At 38.6% G+C, this 19,368-nt stretch overlaps 1 protein-coding gene across 1 annotated transcript; it reads right to left on the minus strand.

Annotated features, from left to right (window-relative positions):
• Window positions 1-4,162: 4,162 nt before the first annotated feature.
• Window positions 4,163-12,666, minus strand: LOC141904170 (SPRY domain-containing SOCS box protein 3-like). Its single transcript, XM_074792711.1, has 4 exons — window positions 12,137-12,666; window positions 11,430-11,617; window positions 9,123-9,351; window positions 4,163-7,278 (listed from the first exon to the last, which is right to left on the minus strand). The coding sequence occupies exons 1-4, from the start codon at window positions 12,555-12,557 to the stop codon at window positions 6,872-6,874; spliced, it is 1,245 nt and encodes a 414-aa protein (XP_074648812.1). The 5' UTR covers window positions 12,558-12,666; the 3' UTR covers window positions 4,163-6,871.
• Between the last annotated feature and the right edge of the window lie 6,702 nt (window positions 12,667-19,368).

Raw genomic sequence — 19,368 nt, forward strand, 5'->3', positions numbered from 1 at the left:
AATTTTCTCATAAGGTATGGGGATTAATGATCATGGAAGGAAAGATGATGGTCTATTGCCTTTAACTCTACCGTCTACAGTTTTCGACTGATCTTCTTTTGAATTAGGGCTGACGTTAGGGATGGAAGGAGGATGTGCTCTACTGTTTTTAACCTATTTAGGTTCCCTAGCTATCTCAACAGCTAAATCCGTGTGTGAAATGTGTATTTTGGGCCTTAATCCCGCTCAACAGTCTATGTGGGCTGATCTTATAACTTTGTATTTGGGTTCGAGGAGGAAGGAATATTAGCCCTATGTTTTACTGATGTAGTTCATTCAAGTCCATATTTATGTGTAAGGCATTAGTGACATAGTTCCCGTTCTACAATGCATATACGGTATTCTACAGTTTTACACTAACTTTTTTAAGTAGAGTCTATCATTTCTCCCGAACGGTATTGCTAGTGTAGCTTAAGTTTTTTCTTCGCGAAAGTAGTGATTTACTAGAGAGGTCCCGGTCCATGAAAGAGTTTTAATCTTTAAAAAGGTTAAAACAGTTTTGATTTGTATGGTTTCAGGCTTATCTATTGAAAATTTAAACTAACCAATATCATTCGTGAAACTTGGCCCTGGCTCCGGCTAGGTTGTTGGGTGTTGGCTCCCATATAGGTAGACCTAAACAAGTACTTTGGAATTCGGTATATGCTTGACAAATATTCGCTTGTGAAGTCAAACTTAAGTCAGAATGACAAAATTAGTAGTCCGGGATAAAGATCTCATTGAAGGTCACCCTTCGTCCGTACCGTATCGGTTATTTTGATCGCAAAGCAATCGATCTATCATCAATTTACAGCAGGCATTGGAAAGCGACGTCGATGTTCATATGTTTTATATGTAGCCCCAGCCTAAACTGATTGATGTGTTTATTATCATTGTTTATCGGCGAGCAATATTGCTCGATATCGGTGTATCAGACTATCGATTTATGGTTAAAAAGACAGAGTCGTTCATCAATCAAATTCTATCTCATTCTCTGTCTGTTCTCACTGATATGATCTACTTGTAGCTGCCGAGCTGCATCCCAATATCAGAATCTCAACTCCCCATTCTCTAATTCAATCATTCGCATCAATTGGTGCTTATATAAAGCTTATACGAATTCTATACAACCTGCGAGCCAGAAGGATAAGACGACAGCGATATGGAGGAACCTTGCAGAACTCCGTGACCGGCTGCGATTAGATTCCGAATTGAACCACTCGTCAAGGTCTCTTGAGTTGGTATTCGAGTTGATATACAGCCGATATACGATAACAATCAACCAGTCGGATCATAGGCCTATGTATCTTTTTTATCAAAAGACTTATCTCACCTTTTTTAGTTCGTCGGTTTTAGCGATAGCGTCATCAATTGCATCTTCGGCGACCATACTATTTATCAAGTGTATTAACGAATGTCGAAGGTGGTAGGGCCAGATTTGACCATCAAATGTCGCACCATCCAAATCTTCTTCGGTTGGCCTGCGATTCTCCTTACTTTTACTTCCCCCCATTCTTTGGCCAAAATGGGGCCGCCTTGGCACTTTATCGTCAATCAAGCGAATAAACTAGATACTTAATTTTCCACATTTTTCAGAGATGACACATGAAATTACATCCATCTCCGTTGTTAGGTAATCCGTTGCGAGGTAATGGAAACTATGTATCCATGATGATGAATCGATGAGGCCACAGTTGGGTGACGTTGCTAAGCTAGTGGAACCTCCTGAGCCAGGTTTCATCGGGGAGCCCCAACTATCCGACAATCGTCGCTAGCGTGTAGCAGTGCGATCAACGCACTCGGCGGGCCACTCGCTCACTCAGAAAAAAAGTTACGGGTGATGGTAATGCGTGGGTAGAAAGTCGCGATATATGATGATTGTTACGATGTCAACAAGTCGCATCAATATGACTATATCATATATGGTGTAATCATGAATAGGCCATGTATGAAATATCGACCATGAAATACCTGTGTATATGTGGAGTATAGATTGCTACCGATCATATGGCAAATGGCATATCGCAGGAGATGGAAGCGTCAACCTGCAAAAGGCTCTACATTAAGTGAGAGTTGATATCTCCATCCTGGAAGATAGACAGGCAGTTTAGAACTGGACTATCTTCATTCTCCGAAACATTGTGAATATCGAGACATCCCTCACTAAGAGATATGTACCGTTATCATTTCATCATGATTGGTATTAAATCGAACATGTATCAATAAATAGGCCTAACGTGTTTCAAAAACAGGAATTCGTATAGGCGTTGTAAAACTTGGAAATCCAATAATCCGGAACAAAGCTGTTAATAATAAAAACAAAACCCATTATCATCTAGTATTTGATTCGACGTTTTGAGAGTCTATGAGCAGACTCGGATCGTATTCATTCGACGATGCATCTTCTTAGTTGAAGATTGACAGCATGATTAGCATACAATAGGGGCTGTCTCTAAATATCGGTAGTTCTCGTTCCATAAACCCTCATTTAGTTTTTCCTAAAGATTTAACTGTGCCTAGTAAGCGGATGGTGTAAAAAATATGTTTCGTTAAGTAAACTCTAAAGCTAATGTTAGCCTATAAATCTACCAAAATTCAATTTTGAGAATCCGACATTTCTTCATTGAAAAGGTTGGGCTTCGAGGTATTCAGGTAAGCAAAATCAAATTTCTATCGACAGAGGCTTTTGGAACATAAAGCCTGGACCTGTTCTATGGAAACAAATGACAGTTATGAAGATGGTTGTATCATGCATCACACTAACCACAATTGCGAATTTTCGGCTCGTGTGCGGGGCTTGCGTTAAATGCTGCTGTGCTTTGTTTCTCATTCGCACCTCTCGTACCTGTAAGCCCTGGCGAAGGGGAGTTGTTTTTTTTATGGAGTTTAAAAGAAAAGTAGAAATAAACACGTCTCATTGCACACGCATTTTTCAGATGCAGTTCCTTTTAAGATGCGGAGTTTTTACTATCAAAAATCATCTAAACTGTACAAAGACAAGAAATTCATTATAAACTTCAATTTACACTGACGCAAAGACCTAAGATTCGGATAATAAAAGGACCTCTACACTGATGTAATTTTATAACTCTGGTGTTATTGGATCGACGTGTTGAAAATGAAAAAAAAAAATTCGACGATTTGCTTAATATTCCACGGCGGGCGGAAGCAATAATTCTTATAAAAAAGACTTTGCAGAGCCTCGACGCGGGATGGCGCATTTCTTTTTATGGATATCTCACCGGTTTAGTTTTCGACGTGGGTTAGTATTTGGAAGTGATGATAAACAAGGTATATTTTTAGCCTAATGCCGTATCTGAATACTTGTATAGCTGGCCCGACTGCCTCACAACAAAATCAGTCAGTTCATCATCATTTTCACCCGTCAATGGATTCAACTCACTAAGCTAAACCCGTTCCGCTTGTGGAAGCGAGTTTGGGAGCGATACGGGACCCCTGGTAAGCGAGGATGCGTCAGTGTTATGGTAGGGGAAGTCACTGAGCTTCCAGTACGTTTGTCAGAGTCTATCCACAGTCGTATGGTCTGCCAATTGAGCTAAGATGAAAAACGGAATCAGGAAGAACAAATGGCATTTTGTTTTTTACATGTATATGGTTTTAGCTAAACTTACTGAGAAAAGTTTTAAACCGTGGTTTTTTGAAAATTAAGGAATCTATTTCCCAATGCAACCTTCTACGCCCATTCAATAGGTTAAAAAGTTTAAGAGAAGGACTCCTCAACTGCGTACTATCAATTACTTTTGGAGCGAACTACACTATGACATAAGATGTCGGTTATATTAACTAAAAGAATTTTGTATTGAATCGTACTGAAAATATGCCAACCGATCTCGCTCATTCATTTTTTCAGATCATCAGATCATGTAGATATAATTAACCGAAGAGTGCCCGAGAATCCCTTCGTTCTCGTTCACTACGCCACACTACCACCTTGGAGTATTCATTGAACGATTACTCCAAGCTACCACTAAATTCGACATACCTATCTACGTTAGACATATGCTCATGGTACGGTACAGACACTGTGAAGCCAGGGTGAAGAATATTTTCATTTCGTAGATCCACTTTCAGGAAAATGAGTATGTAGTATTGATCAGATTCAAATTTTGAACATGGCGTCCATTTATTTACAATCTATTCATATATTTACAAATAAGCACGTGGGTTCAAGTAAATATGATATAATTACACACTTACATGATATAATCATGATTCTTATATACAATTAAACAAAGTTCTATGGTGCAAAACAAAGTTTTTTGTTATTGTTACATACGCCTGGTCATCTACATGAAGGTTTTACTTGTATTCATAAAAAATGTTTCTTGACTCATCACAATGATTGAGGCAACGTGCTATTTTCACACAGCGTATTTACGATTCAAAAAGAAAAAATGATAAAGGAATTACTTCGGATTAGTGGTTAATAATAATCTCTATATATCAGTCTTGCTCATTTCAGTGTCAGCGCCCTTGGAACTGGGTGCGAACTACAGCAACCGTGTGCAGTAGCATGGTTCGGTATTTTTGGACTCCGAACAATAGTCCTCTAGTTTCATTTAGTTCGCACATACGTGAAGGTCTAGTTTACTAACTTAAATAACCGAAGTTAGCCCTGTAAGACATCAATAGACCCTTGCCCGTGAAGTCGCATGTGCTTTTGAATTCAAATTCGTTTCAGAAATATACGTGGAAGGGTATGTTGTAATCAGTTTATGAGGGAAGTTTTTTTTAAATGTTGACTTCTTATATTGACAATCCACAATACAAATCTATAGTAGATTTCATAACTTCAGAAGCTCATCATCAGTAATTCTTGATTCATATGATTTTATCAAAGATTAAGTCTTATGGGAATTATTGTGTAAGAATGATTTTAACCACTACATCGAGAGTGACCAAATTATCAAAACAATTGATGAAGTGTTAAAATTAAATATTTAAATATTAAAAAAGCTAACAAATGAATATTTGTGTTACTTGGTTTTGAAAACCAACATTCTAAAAAAGGATGATACCTGAAAATCTATCGGAACACCATGTACACGGGCTTCACTGGAATATTTTTAAGGGGTGTTAGAATCAATACAAGCAGATCTGTATACCATACTTCGCAGCTTATCCATCGACCGCCCAAGGAAAACGAGCATATCTGATTCCTTGAAATTACTTGAATGTTCTTAAATTGTCTTAATCTTTTTTATTCGAAGCTAGAGAGGGGCAATTTCTGGATTTCTGGGCCGTTTAAGGCAAAATATTCATGAAATTTCTGAAATTTGAACAAAAAACAAAATTAGGAACTAAAAAATGGTGCACTTGGATTTTAAAAGGGGGGCCATCCACACCCCACCTCTGGTGAGGATCGTGAATGCATTAACACTATGTTAACAGTTTTGACACAATGGCAAAATCCTAAATCAATGAATATATCAAATAAAAAGCAGATCAATAGAATATGTGTCGGAAATCTGCAGTAAATATCTAATAATAGATTCTAATTATAGAAATAGTGATACATTTGAGCTTGGAATGTTAATTAGCAAAAATTGGAGGTCTATGGAAATAAATCCATTATGGGCTTTTGACTTTTGTCCATGAACAAATTGCTATAGTGCAAACAAAAATACATGTTTTGTAAGATGGCATTACACATGAGGCCATTGGCAATACTGTAGACCCCCCTTTATGTAAAACAGTTGAATACGGATTTTGATCCTTTCCATAAATATATAAATAAACAATGTTTAATCCAGATTTCTCATAAACCGAATGGGTTTCATTCATATTGAGAGGGTTATTCTTAAGGGTTAGTCTTATTCTTCCAAAAGAACGCTAAAATTCCTACAGTAAATTGAAATCAATTCTTTCTAATTGGTACTAAGGGCTTGTCTGGGCTTAGTCTGGACATTAACCTAGCACTCAGGAATCTCACTATGTAAGCCGCAATCACACAAGCATTTTTGGCCCAGAACAACTGTTCACACAGGTGCCAAATGGGCCCGGACCAAATTTGGCCCGACAAAAAACGTTGGACCAGACCCTAGCCAAATTTCAGCACCAGACAAATGACTGCGTTTGAATTGCAACTAGTTCTGGAAATGATCCACTGCGCTTTGTTTGAGCATTGTTTAGTATCGAGTGAATGGATTGCATGTGAACGCGCTCTCCAATTAGGCACGGGCCAAATTTGCCTGATCCGTGCCAATTTGGTCTGGGCCAAATTGTCCCCTTGTGATTGCGGCTGTAGTGTCTACTGCTCATCAGAAAATTCACATATATAATAACGATACAAAATAACTTATTTCCATATGATTTTCATGTACTTCAAATGTCTGTTATTTTGTTGTAAACACGCTAGGATTCATATGATGTCATTTAAACGTTTTCACATAAAAAAATTTCATAAAACAAATGTGTTTATCACGATCGTACGTTCAGTAAACAATAAATCATATACACGAGAACATACCAGACAGGAGGATCATGGTGCTAAAGCACCCAGGGAAAACTCAGCTTGTTATCTACATAGTTTTCCAATACTAATGTCGACACCCAATCAATGCAAACCAGTCACATAATTTCACAAAGTTTAACAAGATTACCACTAGCTTGCTGCAGCCATAGGCAGAGTCAATGAGAGAAAGAAAAGTTGTCATAATTTCAACGTAATTTGTTTTGTAAAACTTGGCCTTGAATAGAGTTTCCGCCAAAGGCATCAGTTTTAAAGCAATTAAGCACAGGAATAGTAAATTAAGAAATAAAGTAATCATCCTTTTGAAATGTATGACTCTATTCACAAGACTGGGTGACTGAAGCCTGAAAGTCCGAAGAGCTATAATTTTGGACGTTTTTCAGTACTTTCCAATATTCCCCCACAACACGAACATGATTCACATCCGGTGCTTCCAACTGATCCACAATCCTGACATTTATTTTTTGGATGACTGCGTTTTAATGAGTTCTCCACCCGTTCATCTTTCGGTTTTTGTTCGTTGACTTTACTCGGCCACAGCAACCACGCTAGATTGTTCTCAACAAACGATTTTAGTCCAGGCGGGAAATTTAGAACATCTGTCACAGAAAGGTGGCTAGGAATAGCCGCACGCAACACCTGACAGCATAACAACTGTAAACTGGTTGGAAACGACCAGGATCTGATGAGACGCATGCCACTACGCGCAGCTGTAGATGATACCATAGGATATGCGGTTTTCAGCGTCAAATTGCTAAATGCAACACCTACAAAAATAAACAACTCATTAATGTATGAAGCCCATTTAGAGTTTACAGCTGCATTTGGCTTTTTATGCGCCATCGGGCCACAATTGTAATGCCAAGTTTCTTAAAAATGCAGTTCAAGCAAAGGGCCACTTTCCTATTGAAAAAGGACAAATCTAAAACATGAAGTGCCTGGGAAACTGAATAAATAATTTTAGAATGGATTGCTTTTCAGTTTCCAAAAAAATATGAAAATTGTATCCAAATTTCGAAAAATCTTGACCCACACTTTACACCTTGACTTTGAAGGGGGTTCATCCGCTACCCTTAACCCTCCCTCGGCACTGGCCTGATGTCATGTGTGTACACTTTTCCATCCTCCTTCGACAGGGATTTGAACCTTAAAGCATCGAGACTCACCACAGTACAAAACCTGCCATACTAGCCAGTTTCAGCTACATTTGCAGCTTAGATGATGTAATTATCAGCCAATTAGAAATCCTGTTTTATTTTAGCCAGGGTTTTCCATTTATAGTTTATCCGCAAAATTTTCCTCAGCAATCTGATTGGTACCGCACCTGCCCACCCGGTCTGGTGTGGCAGAGATTTTTGTACCGTGGCTGAGACTAGTGATACCATCAGGTACAAATCCCTACCAGGGAGGATGATACTTTTTATATTATCCAATGCAATTGAAAAATAAATATCTATCTACTCGATCTAATACAAGCAGCTGGAAAAGGGCTCTATAAATTTTTAGCCCTTGGCCCATAGTATCTACATACCAAGTTTCGTCAAGATCGGATAATGATTGTAGGAAAAGTAGCAATCTAAAGATCTTACAACGCGCAACCTGTACAGCGCCCCCTAGAGATTAAATTGGGAAATGGCTCTATAACTTTCAGGTCCTTGGGGACCATTCAATTAGAATGTACGCACGGAGGGGGGGGGTAACGTAGAATGTGTATATTTGCGTATGGGGGAGGGGGTGCTTCAGACAATTTCGTACGTACGCATGCGATAGACCTATTATACAAACAGAAGCTTTTTCACATCATACACGAATTAATAAAGTGTTATTAATAAAGCGGGTCAATTGCCTATAGTGTATCTCTTATTGTTCCATTTATTTCCGAGACCTGACAACATTGGTTCTGAGACTCAAGGTCACTAGTCTCACCGCGTAGTTTGATAGATCGGAAAACTGAAGATGTCGGAAAAATATAATGCATTTATCGCCTTGTTTGCGAAGCTTAATGATTACAGCTGTGTCGCATTGTGCGTACGTACTTAAAGGGGGTGGGTCTCAGTTTTAGTACACTTGCGTACATAGGGGGAGGGGGTAAAAAATCGGAGCTTTTGTGTGCACGAACAAATTGAATGGTCCCTTGCCTGGAATATAGTATCCACATACCAAGTTTCGTCAAGATCCAATTATAATTGTAGGACAATTAGCAATTTTAAGATTTTACAAGCGCCACCGAGAGACTTGATTGGGAAAACGGCTCCATAACTTTTAAGCCCTTGGCCCATAGTATCTACATACCAAGTTTCGTTAAGATCAGAAAAGAACTGTAGCAAATTGAAGCGAAAGTTGACGGAAAGACGAATGGACAGACATCAACGGATAACCCCCTTAACCCATCAGCCCCGCTAATCTTCGGTCACAGCTGAGCAAAAAAGCCCAAAACACACAAGACTAACTTCGACGTGTCCCAATGCAAAATTTTGCATTCCCCAAATTTGTTCACCTATGAACGAACATGTGTGGCTGAATATTTTGATTTGCAGCAATTGAATGCTCCTTTTTGGTACAGGAATGACTCGACATTGTCATACCTGGGTAACCTGATGCACTTACGTACCTAGTGGTTTTCGATTCATGTAAAATGACAGCGTTTTGTTCCACATGTCTAAATGTACACCAATGATAGCTCCCTGTCCAAATCTCTGAGCGTATTGTAGTTTCTGTCCATTATGATAGATAAACCCGGAGTACGACAATCCCCAGCTGTTCTCATCCTCACCAAGCAGACTGCAGAACATAGCATAATGTTTGTCCAAATCTATATGCGGTAGTCCAATACCAACCATCTACAACAGATAAAGCATTTTACCTGGTGAGGAAATGGCAGAAGCCAGTTCAATTTAGAGCCAGCCCTGAATGACTTTCTCCATGACCATTCTCGTAAATGTGAAAAAGTGATTGGCCAGAACGTTTGACAATTGTAATCAAATTGTTGGTTCATTTTGAATTTCAATAAAAGACCATGGGTCAGTAGGATCAACTGAGTACATTTTAGTTTTGAGCACAAAAATCAATTTGTTCATGGATTTGCAATGACGTATAAACAGCTGATAAAGATGAAATCATTGTGGACTGTGTAGTAAGCATGTTCAACTTAGATGATATACATGGTAATGGGCACAGGGGATTGGCGATGGGCTTGGATTCTATTTCCGGGTTGTTGATATCTCGCGAGAATGGCGCTAAATATAAACTGCGAATAAATTCAAAATATCACCGAAATACCTTGTGTTTATATTGTTTATTTATCCGCTATAAAGTTCCGATAAACAATTGGTCATTAAGGATCATCATCAGACGGTCGCAACGTTTTACTGTATAAATCACAAGGGATGAAACGCCAGGCCTCCGCTGTACTTAAATTTTCAGCCAGAAAGTTGGGGAAGCATATTTTGCGGTAACAAAATATGCTAAGGTATCAATATAATGTGGAAAAACTTTTTCCCACCTAATAAGTACTAATGATACCAAGATGGCCGCCAATTGTGTCATAATTAACCAATCAAAAATATCTGTCTCAGGTACAGGGATCCCAAAAGTAGTTACCAAAAAAATCGGAAATCAATCTGGCCTCATTCTGTCCTCGCAAGCGCCATAGGCGCGAAGCCAAGCTTCCAACAGATAAAGACAAGCTTCGAAGCTTCTAACAGATTGCCAGGCAATTTTCGGGCATCTAAGAAATTCTCGGGACCGGAAATGGAATCTAGCAAAAATTAATATCAGTTTGATGTGGAAGCCATGTTTGATTTATAAAAAATGTATCGAAGATTCTGATTGGTGGTTGAAATCTTCAAACAAACAATTGAAAGCGGGTTCGAATCCTCGAAGCAGCAGATATTTTTCTTGGTAGAAAGATTTCTCATCAGTTATAATTAATTTTATTTGAAATTTGAAAAATACATTTACGGGCAGTCGACATTTTGGATCCATTGATATTGATTTATTGAATAGTTTTGATTGATGATATGTATGCATCACGCGCGCGTCATTCTGATCATTACTGCTGTGCCCTGATCAATAGACCACGTGCACGCAGTAATGTAAGACGCTGCTCACTAGTGTGAGGCGCATGTATGAATGCTATCGTACATCGTTCCACTATTTTCTTATTGATATCGTGTCAGCACGTGGCCGCCTACAATACTATACTTCAGTACGCGGTACAGTATCGATTTCTAGATGCACGCCCAGGCTAGCTAGTCAGACTCGTGACCACAAGTGCCATAACCGATCATAACCCTCTACCCCCTTTAGCTTTATTTAACATCGAATCTTTATCGATATCAGAGACCATTTTTTAAAGTCCGAATTCCGATTAAAGTCGGAAGATTGGGATCCCTGCAGGTATCAAACATCGCCCTCCAAAGAATACCCATCATGAATTGCTATGAGAAATAACAAACCAGTAGGACGCCAAAGGACTCACAATTCGGACCAAAATTGACATTTTTGGGCACTAAAAAGGTCATAGGATGGCCATCTTGAGTCCAATCGACCCAACTTTTCTTAAGCGGCTGGGCCCTTGGGGGATTCAAATATATGCGAAAGATCAAGGTAATCAATCAAAGCATCTTCAAAATTTCCCTCGAAAACTTAAAAAATGTGTAAATAGTGCTGATTTTGGCAAACAACAATGGCTGCCAGTCGGCCATCTTGAATCTGACTGGGCCAGTTTTTGGGCTGAAGATGTGTCTAGGGTAGATACATGTGTAACTCAAATAGGCCTATCAAGACATTACCTTGAAGTGTCTTTAAAACTTCCCAAAATAGCCTAACTGGATTCCATCTACGGACGGACGGACGGACAAGTGAGCGCAATAGCTAAAGTCCCAAGTGAGCTAAAAACTACCCTTTTTATACGTACCATATCAGTACCATACACAGGTGTTATCATTTTGATTTCCCAGTAAAACTGTCCTTCGGACATCGGCAAAACCCCTCTCACTGCAGCTGTACCACTACTGTAGTCAGGATGGAATCTCACTTCTCTATGGTCTGCTGATAGAACACAAGCAGCTGACTTGTGCATATCATCCCAAACCCAATCGAATTCTGAAAAATTAGATATATATGGTCAATTAAGATTGAAAATGATTGAAATATATCAGATACGACCAACACAGAGAATTGTTTAACCCCAAAGGGGACAACGCATGTGTTCATTGTCTGTACTGTACGATCTGTAGCAGAGGTTCCACAGAGCCTATATTATGCTTATGGTCAGAAAGACATCATCTTGGCCATAACCTTGTCAATTTTATGACAAGATCAGAGGGTAGGCTATAGGCCTAGGACTACCTGAAATCGGTCACAAATTAAAATGTCTAAGATTTTTAACAATAGTAACTGAAGGGTGACCACAGGATAATAAAATGGTGTCAAAATTATGACTACTTTAACTGTTTAGATTATTTGAGTGCAGGTTTGATTTGATACTAAAATCTGTGGTTGCATTGCAAAAAACAGGGGAGAAACAGGAGTTCCTCAGTTTGACATCAGACATTTTAGGGGACAGTAACGCTTGGTTGGTAGGCCTAAGTATTCAAACGAAGTAAAAACACGTAAAAATACCTGTGTCTTCCTCGCCGCAATGACATGATAAAGCCAGCGACTTTTTTGGGCAAGAACAGAATGGTTCGCCTTTAGCGGGCATTTGAATAGTCGACCTTCGTTCACCAAAGTTGTGATAATAGAAAGTGGGTCTTAGACGAGGACCACGATTTACGCGAGTCAAACCGGCGGTCGCCCCGCCACTGGTGTGTGGCTGCTGCTGACTGGCATCAGCTTCAACGAAGCTGTCGACATCGTCAGCAGCGTCAATAGGGTCGTCAGCCGTCGTCGTGCCTCCGACTGTTGCTACTGCTGTAGTTACTGTTGCTGTTGTTGTTGGTAGTGAAACTGGCGAATACGAAATATCATCGTCTTCATCATCTTCGGAATCATTCGTATTCAACCAAACTCCGGCAGCTCCTTGCTCCTCGACTGACGACATGATAATATAAGCGTCCAAAACGCAACTTAAACATCCAAATTTACTATTCACTGGTTTAATTCTTTAATTTCAATTGCTTCCGGGTTCCGAGAGATATCATGACGGCCATTTGTTTTCATACGGACTAGAACCCGGACATGATCAAATGAAGGGTGTTTCCGACAATATCGAATCTTCATCTTATATCTTATGGTTTTTGCATCCTCGCTTGCCATAGTCTAGTACCTAGCCGTTGTTCCTCGTAGACAGTAAAGAACCTATAACAACGACTGGTATTCAGACAACGCTTGCCAGGGCTTGTTTGCTGCGCGCCGAAGCCTGCCAACTCAAACCCTGGCCGCACTATGCACCTTCGTTGGTTTAGGCGCATTGCCCAAGATTTCTTGGGCGGACGGGCTGCCGAAGCGACAGTAGTGCTCAAGTCTACCAACGGATTTAACATAATGAGAATGCCGGTTTGCTAGCGTATCTATTTAACACCCGTATTGCTCGGGTTAGTTTTACTATCAACGGGTGGCGCTGTATGTAAATTTCACATAAATCAACGACTTTCGGCTATTAGCGGTACTTAAGACCACTTGAAAACATCATAGTCAATTACGGTAGTAGTGAACATAAAAAGATACAGTACAAAGATACAGTACGGTGTACAGTTAAGGACATGATTCCATAGCACCCATACCAGAGACATTTTGTTCAGACAAGGACTATTAGTTAAACACTAATCTTCATTTTCAGCAATTAACGATCTGGTGAATTAATTAGTGATTCGGTCTTTCGGTGGTTCGAGATAAAATGCCCGCAAAATAAGAACCTAACGAACCAGGGCTGACCACAAATTGCCCAACAGATAAATTTTCGAAACGACACAATCCAATCATGTTTGGTAACAAATGTGGCGTGGACCATGGTCTTTTAACTGACCAATGCATGACCAGTACTGACCATATAGTAAATTATTTGTTTGCAAACAATTAAGTTGTTTGGTGTCAAATAACTAGATATGATGTGGGCATTAATCTAAAAATTGTTTAACTGACCAATGCTTGACCAGTACTGACCAGTTACCAGTGCTAACCAGAACCCCCATAAGTAATTTATATGTTTAGTGAATCCTTCGTTGGTACTACTAGCTCTTACATTTAAATGTGTCGCTTGAAAAAGTCTTGTCCGATTTTTGTTGTATGTAGCGAGCTAACTTTGAAATGCCGCTAAAATGCATACGATTTTTACGTAGGGTTTTGAACGAACAACGTTTCCATTTGTAATTGTAACGTGCGCATTTGAGCCTGTAACGTGCACATTTCACTCGCGTGAACGTGCGTATCGGTACCAACATGCGAGACTTGTCAAACTTTTACGATCAAGACTTTTAAACTGAACAAAAAAGATATCATATCATATTATATATAGGCCTACATGAATAGATGGAATGATAATGTAGTAGTTTTAAATGTTTCGTAGCTGCTGTCCACTGACCACAGATCAAAGCTAATTGCCTGATATGAAATATATTTTTGTTATAGAGATGTAGTAGATCAGTGAGAATTCAAACTTATGGTTAATTTTGAGTGATCACAACGCTAACCAATAGAGAAAGCTGTAAGGCCTAAGAAAAGATGCATTAAGTATAACATATCTTTCAATATAATGATGAAGTATTCAACTGGCCATCACAACAATAGTTTGACTTATCTTATTGAAAAAACCGGAGTGTTAATGGGAAAACCTTGAATTCGAAACAATTCCACACTCAATCGTTTACTTTGAAAACACAATTTGCATTTTGTGGACATGTATTTTTTTCTGTACCAAAAGCATGAAGTATATTATCTTTGCTTGTAAAAATTTGAAATTTTGGGGAAGATTTTTGGCCTCGTTAACCTGTGAACACGTCCTTCGTATATTCTCTAAGACCGACCCTTGAAATAATGCTGAGAGTTCCGAGGATAATTTTGGTAGGATGTAAACTTAGGCTGCTTCGTATCCGTGGAGGGTTGCTAATACACAATAATCATAAGTACCATGAGATTCGATAGAATATCGTTTTTCAATCATACGTACACGAATTATCGCGATATAAAGATAAATAATATGTTCATATACTTTTTACGTCTTATACTGTATATTTCTTTAGTAGTATAAATAAAGAGTGGATCAGCAGGCCACCTGAGACCATTCCACGATCTAAGGTCAGTTGCCAAAAGTTAGTAAGTTTACCAGTGCGACAAACAGCTAGTGCAAATAGCTAGAAAAGGTAACAATAGTGCATTGGCAAACTTAGAGCAAGCGTACATTGGTTGTTTAGGTTTTTCGAAGGGGAGAATTTGTGGGAAAATTAATCATTACTGAGATATATCCGTGGCGAGCTTTTCCAGGGATTTAAAAAGTTGAGCTGTACACACGGAATTTTGTGTAGTCCAATATCCGTGATTACCTCTGGCGTGGAGAGATACAATCTAAAACCAACCCTAGAGTCAAATATTTTACCACAATTTTTTATGATCAATAAAAAGATTGAGTAATAGACATTCAAACAGTATTATCTAAATTCCACTCCATTTTAAACTCATTCATCTCTTCGCAAACTCCAACTTGTTGAACAGTCCACATTAAAATTAGGGACCACTATTCTTGCTCATCTACACTGGCTACCAATCTAACAAAGGATTAAATTTGAGTGTTTGATGTTATAACAATATCAGACTGAAGTATGGATTCGGTTTCTACTTTTTAATTGAATATTTATATCACATATTGGGCATCATTTTTACCAGTATATATTGAATAACCTATCCATATATCATCTTCAATTTTATAAAATCTGACTTTTGAGATGTCATTCAATCAATGCATTCACATGCGGTCGTCGCTTTCAATAGCCACCACGGACTGGCTCCTTATTATTTCTTTGGTGATACCATTGGCGGACGATCCCACACGTTTCTTGCTCCAGCCCTAGAATGCTCAATATTCGTCATGAACCCCGATTTGAGTTTAAATTCAAAATACTCCTAAAACACACCTGTTAACTAGATTACTCTAAAACACCTTTATGTGCAAGAATCAGTGAAATTGGCGCTTTATCAGTTGTATTCATCATTCGTACCCACGAATCTCGTATCGTATCCTATTAATGTGGAGACCCATCCTCGTAAAGAGAATGAATAGGCTCTGTTGCGTTCATATCATTTGATATGAGGCTACGTGTCATCTTCAATTGAAATCACGTTGTTTTTTTAAAGGGTGGGCGAGAATATATTCTTATGTTTTTGTTTCTCTGAATGTTGCTATTTAAGAGTTCAATAATTTCAGTCTACCTAACAAAGGATTTTCCGTATGTTTCGTGACATGTTTTTCCCTAACCCTAGGAGAGCATTTTAGGTATTTTTTTGCGGATGACCGAAAGCTGCTGTCCCTTTCTAGTAATTTGATGATATCCGTCGAAATCTAAATTCTAAAAAGGAATCAGGCATATCTTCTTTATTGACTAAATATGAACTCAACAACAAGTGACACTCCCTTCAAAGGCGCCGAAGTAAAATCATGTGTCGAGTGGAGATGATATTGTGTCAGAATTTCTTCAAAATCGGAGAAAATTGAATATTTTAAAAATAATCATTTTACATGTATGTTTAAATCCGTTATAACTGGAGTCTTTTTCATGAAAAAATATCTATGGAATCAGCGAAATGTAATTATGAGGAATACTATGTTTAAAAAGTTATCAAAGACATTTGAAAAAAGTTTTCTGAATTCGTCAACTGTTAAACTAGTAACAACCAGATGTGTTCCCATTAAACCACCGACCGCGAGCCGAGTCGATGTGAGATGTGCCCTACACTGAAAATCTCAAGTGCTATACAACCGGCTTTTTAGGTGCCTCTGACTGTCGGCCGTTAAAAAACTGAACAATTCCCATTTGGAAAGGGCCTACGTAGTTAGAGAAAATTCAAGATGTGTATATCGTGTGAGATACAGGCTCCATATTTCATGTGCGTTTGGAATTTAACCTTGTTTATAACGAAACACGCATGTATTTATGCTATTTTAGATTTAAAAAGAGCGCACGAAAGTGTTTCATGAGACCCGCAAATAACGTCAAGTTATTTATGCATTTTTGATTTATATGAATAAATTTCGCTTCGAAATCTTAAAATTTTGTCAGGTGGATTATTCAATAAATTCACAACAGTCCATTATGGATTAGTTTGACGCCAATCGTTCTTTTAAAGATCTTTCTTTCTCGAAGAAAGATTTTCTTAAAAACTTTGATTATGGCGAATCTTTTATGTGTCCGATAGTTAAACCTTCGGGTATTATACTAGAACACAAATTTTTAAAGATATTCATAACATACTGAAGGATATCACAGGTTATACCCGAACATATGCAGTTGGATAGATCTTTTTGTTTCGACTCGCATGCGACAGTAAAAACGGTACTTGATATAATAAGTGAACTTCATCATTGATATTTTCACAACTGACAATGAAAAAGGGTTACAGCTGTGACTGATATCGCTCCAAATTTAAATTCCTATGAACACTTTTAATATAAAGACAACTATTAACGAAACAGTTTTTAGAGGCAAAGAATCCGCGTTACCATCGAATTTTCAAAACTTGAAGGAATGGTTAATGCCTCGGTGACCACTGGTCTAGTACGCGGTTTTCTGAAATGAAAGTGGCCAAGTCTAACGAACAACTATTGTATCACATGATTTCAAATATTAGGAACCCAATGCGTTTAATGATTTAATTAATTGGTATCGCGCAGATTGGTTGAAAGACGGGTGTTAGTCACCTTGTGATTTAATTGTTTTTCATGCATCGATTAATTAATCTTATTATAACTTATTTGTAGGCGCATCCCGCAAACATTTTCTATTCGTTGAGTTTTCAAACGCAGTACTGTTCAGATGATTCGAGTCAAGTAGTAAAAAAGTTTATGTATTAGCATTACTATGCAGTGAAAATAACGCACTGCGGCAAGTGAGGTGCTGTGATCCAGATGTGTAACCCATTTATGGGTAATAAATTTCCATCATGTCAACGCCATTCAAAAACAGTAGCAAAACTTTCTGCTGGTTTCTAGAAATAGCAATACGACGACAAGCACTTTCGAATTCGACCACGATATTTGAGAAGTTTCGCTGGTGGTCAGTGATGGTCAATTTATGAATTTTAATGGCGAATCCTTTCTAGTTTCACACCAAAAGCGGTACCGGTATATCGTTCTTTCAAGAAGTTTCAATTGGTCAGTGGTGGTCAGTGATGGTCAATTTATGAATTTTCAATGGCGAATCCTTTCTAGTTTGACACCATAACGCGGTATATCGTTTTCATATTCGAGAAGTTTGAATTGGTCATTGGTGGTCAGTGATGGTCAGTGATGAATTTGCAATGATGATTCCTTAGAGGTTTGAAAACAAACATTACATGATAAATTTCCGAAATTCGAATTCAAGTGGTCAGACTCGGGGATATCTCAATTGGTCAGTTACTGACCATCATGGTGTCACCATTGTGGTCTATAGCTCAAATGAAACATGTGGAACCGACGAAAGGGCCCAAAAGCGTTAAGTCATTTCCTGGAGTGACGTGATCCAAAAATGCCCTAACTGGAAAAGGCAGTCTCTCAATTGGATGAAACCAAATCGGACAGGACAATTAAAATTTGGGAAAGCCACAGGCAGTGGTCTTTCTACGAAGCCCACGCGGTGAGCGTATTATTATGAAATCTTTTTTTAAACCACCATGTACCACGAAGTAATAAGCATCGTTGTAAGCACTTGAAACAGCCATTAACCACTTGAAACTGTCAGATCAAACATCATACCGCATCCCCGCAAAGAGGGGTGGTTCAGCAAACCGGAGTTTTCATTAGCCTCTCTAGACTACCCCGCCAGTACGGGTAGCCGAGCAAACCGGAAAACTCATAATGTTAAGGTGCCTCCGAATAAAATACTGTTCCGCCTATCTTCAAAACAACTTTCGATTCCCAGACTGGCGGAGCACCGGGGCACGTGCTCCCCCTAAAAATGCCAGTGAAAAAATTTGGAGCAACCTATTGACACCATGTGCCTTCAAATATTTTTCTTTTGAAAAACAAGAGTTCTTATCATGTAGAGTAGTAGATGTTGCGTATTAGAAATCATTTATGCACTCCTATGATTACTCATTACTTCTATGGTGCAAATGTAAATATGTTGTTCTAAAAAAAGATTTTATACTATAATTACTCTCCAATTGATCGCTTTTGTTTTTTGCCTGAGAGTGGATGGTCGTGTATTGAGGATTATAATATCAACATGCCTCTGAAATGCATCTAGTGGGCCTAATCAAATTAATTATCTATTGTCATTTTGTCTGGTATTTATTTATTGATGTAAATTATTCAGGAAATAAATAAATAAATAATTTTTCAAAAAATTTTGAGACCATCGGCGGCCACGCCCCTGAGTCCGCGTAGGCCTATAGCGTAGTGAATCTGTAGGTTAAAATCGCCGCGGGTCGGTTAGGCTAGGTTTAGGATCAGTCGGACAGAGAGGCTCCTTTAGTGCGAAAAAGATATGGATGAGGCAGTTTCGGCTTATTGACTGGGTGGACTTGGGTGTTGCGTGTAGTCCGATGTTTTCGAATCCCTATCTGAATTGGCTCTCGCTCTACTTTTTTTTTTAATCTTAAAATAGGGATTGACCCTGCCAGTGTTATTTATCTTCATTGGTAAATTTCGTTTGAATATTTTTGATTGAGTGTCCCCTAAAAACCCACCACACCTGCCGGGAGTGAAACGGGGTTTGATTATG

The sequence above is a fragment of the Tubulanus polymorphus genome, chromosome 4, assembly GCF_964204645.1.
Source record: "Tubulanus polymorphus chromosome 4, tnTubPoly1.2, whole genome shotgun sequence".
Taxonomy (NCBI): domain Eukaryota; kingdom Metazoa; phylum Nemertea; class Palaeonemertea; order Tubulaniformes; family Tubulanidae; genus Tubulanus; species Tubulanus polymorphus.